At 33.2% G+C, this 8,729-nt stretch overlaps 1 protein-coding gene across 1 annotated transcript; it reads left to right on the top strand.

The window, feature by feature from the left end:
• Window positions 1–1,988: 1,988 nt before the first annotated feature.
• On the top strand, window positions 1,989–8,088 carry LOC126703083 (protein FAR1-RELATED SEQUENCE 5-like). The gene is made up of 4 exons (XM_050401993.1): window positions 1,989–2,178; window positions 2,333–2,628; window positions 2,813–2,923; window positions 8,011–8,088. Exons 1-4 carry the CDS (start codon window positions 1,989–1,991, stop codon window positions 8,086–8,088), a joined length of 675 nt encoding a protein of 224 aa, XP_050257950.1.
• Window positions 8,089–8,729: the final 641 nt, after the last annotated feature.

Here is an 8,729-nt window from a genome sequence, read left to right as displayed (position 1 = left end):
AAAAGGATTAAGAGGGTAGAGGAAGAGAGAGATTGGATGAGAGAGGAGAGATAATCAGAAGAGAGACGATAGAGGAGAGAGAGAAAAAAAAAACTATCCTCTGTGCATGTGCTTATGCGCGTGTCTCTTCTATTTATTTATTATTATTTTTTTTTTGTAAAAGTCAATAATTTGAATCCATTATAATTTGAGATTACTACATTTTTCAAACCTAGGGGTGTGATGAGTAAATTATTTTATCCAAAACGTAAAACACTCATCAGACTCTTAGGTATTTCTGTGATTGAAAAATGTAGTAATTTCAAATTATAATGAATGCAAATTATTAACCTTTACCAAAAAAAAAAAAAAAAAAAAATAGAAGAGCAATTTAAAAACCATCAGGAGAGTGGTCTTGTTTTGTAGGCAATATTTTAGTGGGAATTAAAGATATATTTATTTATTAAAAAAAGTGTATATATATCTATTTAGTTTAGTTTTTTTTTTTGATATTTAGTTTTGTTTTTGGATAAACATGGGGTGTTTTTTTAAGGAAAAGTTGGTTAATGGAAGAGTGTTCCAATTTTGTAAGCAATGTTTTAGTACAAGTTAAATATGTATTTTTATCAGACTATCCTTTAGTTTTGTCTCTACTTAAATCTAGGGCTGTATGGTATTTTGGAACAAAAAAAAATCCTGTCCAAATAGGAGAAGCCCCTTAAATAGCAGTATAGATAAATAAAAGAGCTACAGTAAATATACATTTTTACACCCACTGATGTGGGTTTTTTTTGCTCAAAATGTGTAAAATGAGCAACTTTTTCTATTTTGCAAGATTTTACACATACTGACGCTAATGCTCTTATGGGTCTAAGTTCATATTTCATAAAATCAAATTTCTCTCTCTTCTGCGCAGTTGCCCTTCTCTATAATTGCTTTCTGCCTCTCCCTCAACCAGTCGTCACTACTGCTAGCATACCCAACTTAGACCTATCAGCCAAAACATAGAAAAAATTGCATCTTATCATCTAAAATTAATCCCAAACACTCAAACTCAAACTCACTCTCCCTCTTTCTCTGTCTCTAAGTGTGAAGCTGTCTCAACTCTCAAGGAGTGAAGCTCTCTCTGAAGCGATGCAGCCAATGGCCAAATTGGTGGTTCTAATGGTACTTGGCCATTGTATCATCGGTAAATCCCCAAAATCTCATTTGGCACAGTCACTGTGGGTCCATCTTTGATTCCTAAGTTGCTTCCGACATCAAACGACTCAAGGAGGTGAGTTTTCTCTTTTGTATACATTGAATCAAAATAAAAATTATTTTTTGGGAAAGAGGAGAGTTGGGTCAAGGGGTTAGGAATTAGGATAGTTGGGGTTTGATTTTAGTTCTATTTGCGATACATTTTTCACCATGGAATCATTATTTAGTTTTTGTTCTGAGGAATATTTTTGGGTAATTTTTTTGCTGCAACTTGAATATTGCAGATTTTCAAATGGATACGTGATATATGGTCTAGCAAAATTTAAAAATGGATGGTCAGTGATACAAGGATATAGCTAAAATCCCTATTTTACTTAGTTCGATGTTACATTGGTTGAATTCTATGCTTTTAGGTCCTGGATGTGTTTAAACTGTAGTGTTTTAGTCTTTGCATTTTAAGTTTGCAGTCAGAATTTAGTGATAAAAATTTACTATCATAGGGATAGAAAATTTTGATAATTGAATGTTTGTCCTTGTATGGGTATGATACACTTAAATAGTTTCTTAAGAAATTTTAGCTTGAAATTGTCCTTTATCAATTGGGTCATCATCTCTCATGATCATTTATTGGTTTGTTGTAATTCTTATATATGATAAGTACAATATTGGTACAACAATTTTTAGCTTTTATTTTCAATGAAAAACATTCATTCTTCTATATTTATAATAGTAAATATTTTGTACATTTGTTAATTACAAGAGTATTCTTTAATTCATTGCATAGTGTGGCGAGAGAATTCTCTTAAAACATGGATGTCAATGCAGATTTGAATCCTACAGTTGGTATGGAATTCGATACATCAGAAGATGCATGCGACTTTTGGGTAAAATATGGAAGGCAAATGGGCTTTGATGTTAGAAAACTTTACATAAATAAAAGTAAGAAGGATGGAAATGTAACATTAAGGGGATTTGTATGTGTAAAGCAGGGCATTCGAGGTACAAAAAAAAGAAGATATCATTCGCACTCGTAATTGAGATGATACAAGGACTAATTGTCCTGTAAAGTTATATGTTTCATTAGTTTGAGAAATTGGAAAGTATAAAGTGTCTGACTTTGTTGGGGAAAATAATCACACCCTTTATCTATCAGAAACAGTTTATATGATGAGATCTCAACGAAAAATTTCAGAAGTTCATGCAAGATTGATTGAGTTAGCATCCTCTTCTGGAATCAAGCCAAAAGCAGTACATGAGTTAATGAGTAAAGAGGCTGGTGGGAGAGCTAATTTTGGATTCATTGAGCTTGATCATAAAAATTACCTTAGAACAAGATGGCAAAAAAACTTGATATATGGTCAAGCTGCATGTTTATTAAGGTACTTTCAGGAACAATGGACTAAAAATCCATTCTTGCAATATGGAGTACAATTAGATAACATCGAGCAGGTAACTAACATTTTTTGGGTTGATGCTAGAATGATTATGGATTATGTTAATTTTGGTGATGTGGTGACATTTGACACTACATATGGTACTAATAAAGAGTTAAGACCATTAAGGGTGTTTATTGGTTTCAATCATCATATAGGGTTAATGGTTTTTGGGACTGCTTTTTTATATGATGAAAAAGCGAAATTATCTTAAGTGGCTTTTTGAAAGCTTTCTAGTTGCACATGCAAGTAAAAGACCTAAAACAATTTTTACAGATCAAGATCTTGCAATGGCAAAGGCATTGAATGAGGTAATGCCTAACACTTATCATAAATTATGTACTTGGCACATAATGCAAAATGGGATAAAATATTTGAGGAATTTGATGAAAGATGGTTCTTTTTTTCTTCAAGTTTTTAAAACTTGTATGTTTGATTTCACTGATGAAATTGAATTTGAAAAAACATGGGAGGACATGAAAAGCCCAAGGGAAAAAACATCAAGAAGATTAATACACTTACCCATTGCAATTTTTTTACACTAATACATGAAAAGTCCATCCAACCACCATTCATTGGTTTCAAATCTAAACAAAAGCTATAACATAATTACATATTACACCAAGGACATACACAGGCTTACCTCAATCAAAAATTCAATAACAACATATTGAGACATACCCAAAGCACATTAATGAGTTGTTATGGTTTTCAGTTGAGTTGTGGAAGTAATACAATTTATTTAAAAAAAAAAAAAACATGTAACTGAAGTGACTATAAATTAAATCCAAAAAGACTAAGATTAAAGAACCAATTCCATTATAGAAATTATAAATAACAAACTTCATGGATAATGATATGCATCTGTAAGAGTTTCTAGGGATGCTAGGACAATTGGAAATCTGAAAAAGTAAATTTTGTATAATTAAGAATTTGATCATCTGTGCTACCCATTTAGTTTCTTCTATGTCTAAGGAGTGACTTGATATGAATCATTCAACACAATAAAAGCATGCCTTTTTAACAGCAAATTTACAAGAAGTCTTTAAAGTCAATATTATGTAATTATCTCCAAATGGAAATATATGCTGTCAAATTTTTTTTTTTGTGAAAGCCTTTTAGTGTATTGAACATTCATGTTTTGGTCAAATAGCTCATAAAAGTTCAAACTTTCATCATTAGGAACCTAATAATAAGCCCATTGAATACAAATTACAAGGATTTAAGCATTTTTAAACAATTGACAAAAACGTAGGCAATATAAGACTTGATTTCAATTCCTAAGCTAAAAACCAAAAACATAAAAAATAAGAGAAAATAGAATTAAATTTAGCACCAATCAATCAATCAACAAAATTGTGACACCATTATTTACTTTCCTTCCTTTCCTAGCAATCAAATAGAGATTTATATATATATATATATATATAGAGAGAGAGAGAGAGAGAGAGAGAGAGAGAGAGAGATAAAAGAAAACCTATGGGTGGTGGTCTCTCTGAAACAAGCCTAAGTCTCTAAACCAAATCAACAAGGATGGCTCATCACAACCACCACCTCCGATGGTGGCTTCTTCTTTCCTTCAACCAAACACTCTTTCTCTATCTCTCAATCTCGTTTCTCTCCATAGATCAAACTTGAAAAAACATCAACTTCTTTCTTACCCGATTCTCTTCAAACCCTAACCCTTACTTTCTTTGATTTGGGTTTGAAAAGCATCAACTTCTCTCTACACTCGATTCTCTCCAAACCCAACCCTTACTCTCTCTCTCTCTCTCTCTGTCTGATCTGGGTCTAAAAAGGGGTGCAACTGTTTGGGGGTCGGGATTTCAAATGGTGAGTTTTTTCCTTGTTTTTGCTAATGGGTCTAAGTTGGGTATGCTGGAAGTAGTGATGACGGGGTTGAGGGAGAGGCAAAGACCAAGCATGGAGGTTGAGAGAATGGTGCGTTAGGGAGAGTGAGGGAGAGAACCTAGTTGAAGTGAGAGAGAGAGGAGAGAGAGTTTTAGTGAAATTCAAATTTAAGAAGCTGAAATGAAAACAGAAGTGAGCATACGGATTGCCAGCTTGGATTGGTGAGGTGTCAAAAAAATGAGCCTTTAGATTAAATGGAAGACTGAGATTTGTGTTATTGCACCCGGGGTGCAATACCCTAGGTATTGTACGGGATCTTAATCCTAGAGATAGTCAATATGTTGTACCCTATGATGTAGGGTTTGCTCTACTGTCAGTTTGGCTTTTGTTAGTGTTTTCCTTTCTTGAATACAATTTCTTTCTGATTCCTAAATTTTTTTTGGCAAAAATGCAAAACTGACCTTCTAACTTTTACATTTTTTCATTTCAGTCCTCTAATTTTTAGTTTTGTCAATTTGGTCCTTTAACTTTCAATTTTTGTCAATGCAGGACTTCGTTACAACTCAGTTAATGGTTGCCGTTAATGTCACTGAAACGACATCTTTTTGCATTTTTTTAAATTCGGAATTAAAAGAAAATAAGAAAAATCTAAAAAAAAGAATAGAAAAAAGAAGGGGAACGACCCTTCCCCTGAAATCAAAACACACTAAAACTATTCTTGTGCTTATTCTTTGCTAGGTGAAGGTATTTATGAGAGAAGTGTTGGTGGGGTGCAACGCAGATGACCCATTTATATATAGATTAGTTTAGTTTAGTCATTAAGCTCTAACTAAATGCATCACCAAAATAACCCATATCCAGAAATTTGAGGTCTTCTTTCATTGCTGGGTTTTTGAGGCACTCTTCTACTGAGCAGTCCGAGTGAGATCGGGTTTTGTTGTTGTTGTTATGTGAGATTTGGGAGCTGGGTTTTGTGTAGGAGGTTGTTTGTGATGGTGGGTGTGAAATACCATTTGGATCTGAGAGAGATTTATTGAAAGAGAATGAGAGAGTAATGGAAGGGAACTTTGTTATGGCTTTTCTTTCGCTCTTCTTGATCTTCCTACTCTCTCCATTATGCTTGATTTCAGCTAACATGGAAGGTTTGTTTTGATATTCATATACGTACTCTTATTCTTTTAGTGTTTTTCTCTTGCTTTGATCTTTGTTTGTTGATTTCTAGATATGGGTTTTTTAAAATTTTGGCAAACTAAGGAAAAAAAAAAACTTTTAGTGTGTTTTGATTTTAGGCATCATTCCCTTTAATTTTTTTTTTTCCAGATTTTTCTTATTTTCTTTTAATTTCGAATTAAAAAAAAAAAAAAAAAAAAAAAGAAGAAAAAGAAGAAGAGCAAAATGGCGTCATTTCAATGACATTAACAACAGCCACTAACTGAATTGTAACGGAGTCCTACATTTACAAAAATTGAAAGTTAGAGAACTAAATTGACAAAACTGAAAGTTAGAGGACTAAAATGAAAAAAATGTGAAAGTTAGAGGGTAAGTTTTTCCTTTTTGCCAAAAATTTTATTAGCAAAAGTTTCAATTAATATAAATTTTTTAAAATATTTTTATTATAAATATTGTGTTTTAATATAATAAAAAATAGTGGCATAAACACTATACATAGGGCTTGCGTTAATTGACTCAGTACATTCATAAAATTAATGTGTTTTTATTGTATAACTCACTAATTATTAAGATATCTTTGATGATATTAGTAAATTATTTTCTTTTATTACATGAATATATATAATGTGCATTAGAGCACTTGCAGCAATGGAGCTAAATAGCTATATAGCTATTTTAACTCCACCAAAACACCAAAAACAGCCATGTAGTAGTGGAGCTAAAGGTATTTTTTTTAGCTTCGTTCTATAGATGTGCATTGTAGTTGAGAGCTAAAAATAATAATAATTTTTTATTCCCAGCCCGATTAAAATATTATTATTATTTTTTTTTTCTAAGAACTCTCACAATCTCTCAACTTTTAGACCCAGCTCCGACCACGGCAACTCCCACCACCACATCTTCTCCCATCTCTCTCTTTCCTCTCTTCTTTGTCTCTATCTCTCCAGCAACCACCACATGAGAAAGAGGAGCTTAGCCACCCACCACCTCACCACCACACACACCCCAACAATCCCAAAAAAAAAAAAAAAAAAAATCAGCAACTTCTCCAACACCATACACACACCACCACCACCTCCAACACCCAAAAACCCACAAATCCACCACCACTAAACCCATAAATCCACCATGAACCACCACCAACAACAACCAAAGCAACCCCAAAACCCATTAAACCCACACCACCATCAACACAAACAAAACCAAAACCAACAATCACCAAACCCATCTCAAAAAAAGGGAGGAAAAAAAAAAAAAAAACCCATCGATGAGCAAACCCACCCACCACCACCGATCTATATGAACCTAGACCCATTCCACGGACCAAATCCATAGACCCAAACACACGAACCCAAACCACAACACCTCTACGGACCCACTATGCTTAGCCACCGCCAATCTACACGGAGCAAAGTCACCTCCACGGACCCACCATGTTCAACCATTGCTGATCTACATAGAGCAAGGTTTGAGAGAGCCGATATGAGAGAGAGAGAAAGAGAGAGCTGATCTGAGAGAGGGAGAAAGGTTGAGAGTTGAGACTGGTGACTGAAGAGAGAGAGAGAGAGTTGATAGAGACCGAGGAAAGAGAATAGGGTTTTTTTTTAATAATATTTATTGAGAGAGAGAGAGAGAGTGAGAATAAAATATTAATTTTTTGTTCTATATCCTCAGACTCACTGTTCACAGTTGGTAAATTTTTTGGGTAGCAATTGCGGTGGCAGTGGAAGAGTTGGTGGCGGTGGCGGTAGCGGTAGTGGTAGCGGTAGCGGTTGCGGGTGGTTGTGATTGTTGTTTATTGTAGTGGATATATTATTTTATTATAGTAAATATATTATTTTATTGTAATGTTTATATTATTTTATTGTGTTGAAAGTTAAAATAAATCCACTGCTGCAGCATGTTTTGTAAAGTGAGTAGGTAAAATAGATAAAATAACTTTTTGTAGTGTCAAATAGCTAAATTTTTAGCTCCACTGTTGTGGATGCTCTTACATGGGCATATTACTAGTACATATTTTTTTTTCTTCTCTTTAATTTTTAAAACTCTACCTCTTTTTTTTTTTTTGCAGTCTCTCTCTTTCTATATATCTATCAATGGGTCTAACTGACTTGGGATTCATTTATTTGGGTAAGTATTATTCCATATAGTGTGTGTAATGTGTTTTATAAATTGGAATTATGTCTTTAATCACAATTTCAGTTGACAAATACACTGTGTGTGCACACTTGTCACCTGTGTGAACTAAAGACACCCGGTGTTTCAATTTTGTGTGTTAGTGTTATAGCCGAGCTGCACGCTCTTAGAGCTGCTGTTATTGTTACTATTTTAAACAGCTCAAATAACATTGCTAGATCTCTTTCTCTGATGAGTGCAGGACATGCAGGATCTTTCTAGCAGGGTTGATGATATAGCTCAACAACTGTGTAGGCGCACTGGCAAGAAGTGGTGCTAAGCTGTTGGATGATTTTTGTTATATTTGAACACCCTCCTTGTGTTTTGTTATTACTTGATCTGCAGGATGCTATGGGCTGTGTAACCTTAAGGTGTTGCAGTGTCAATGCCAGTACTGTGTAGTGTGTGGCTCTTTTTGGCTTTAATCTATCTAGTATCTAGTTAACTAAAAAACGAAGAAGGAATGGGTGAAATTACTATTTCAATGACAATTTCAGTTTATCTGAAATTATTATATTATGATATTGGTCTATTTTTGCATATCAATTCAAGATTACCTATATAAACAAATTTGGAGGGGATTGAACATCCCATTTTGTTGATATCTTTGTTCACTAGAGTATTGCATGATTTTGAAACCCGGACATTTCAAAGAACTGAAAAAGGGAGTAGTTTAAGGTTTTAGATGTTGGACCAAGGTTCAACTGAGGTTGGATTGTGATGACATCATAATGAATTAATAATTAAATAAAATTTAAATAAATTAAATAAATTTTAAAAAATGAGCAATCTTGATTAATATATATATATATATATATATCTAAGCAAAATAAAATTATTCTCAAGCATATTTTATTCTCAAACAATTATAAGAAAGTTTATAAAAATAATAAAGCACAAAAAACATTAAAAGTTATAGTT

The sequence above is a fragment of the Quercus robur genome, chromosome 2 (assembly GCF_932294415.1).
Source record: "Quercus robur chromosome 2, dhQueRobu3.1, whole genome shotgun sequence".
Classification (NCBI taxonomy): domain Eukaryota; kingdom Viridiplantae; phylum Streptophyta; class Magnoliopsida; order Fagales; family Fagaceae; genus Quercus; species Quercus robur.
Note: the sequence above shows the minus strand (reverse complement) of the source record. Positions and strands in the feature narration are given on the sequence as shown.

Excerpts from the sequence above, each read along its gene's own strand:
- LOC126703083 (XM_050401993.1), top strand. The coding sequence starts at position 1,989 with ATGGATGTCAATGCAGATTTGAATCCTACAGTTGGTATGGAATTCGAT. Across the intron at positions 2,629-2,812 it reads AATTAGATAACATCGAGCAG|CGAAATTATCTTAAGTGGCT; the intron begins GTAACTAACATT and ends ATGATGAAAAAG. Across the intron at positions 2,924-8,010 it reads TGGCAAAGGCATTGAATGAG|GACATGCAGGATCTTTCTAG; the intron begins GTAATGCCTAAC and ends TGATGAGTGCAG.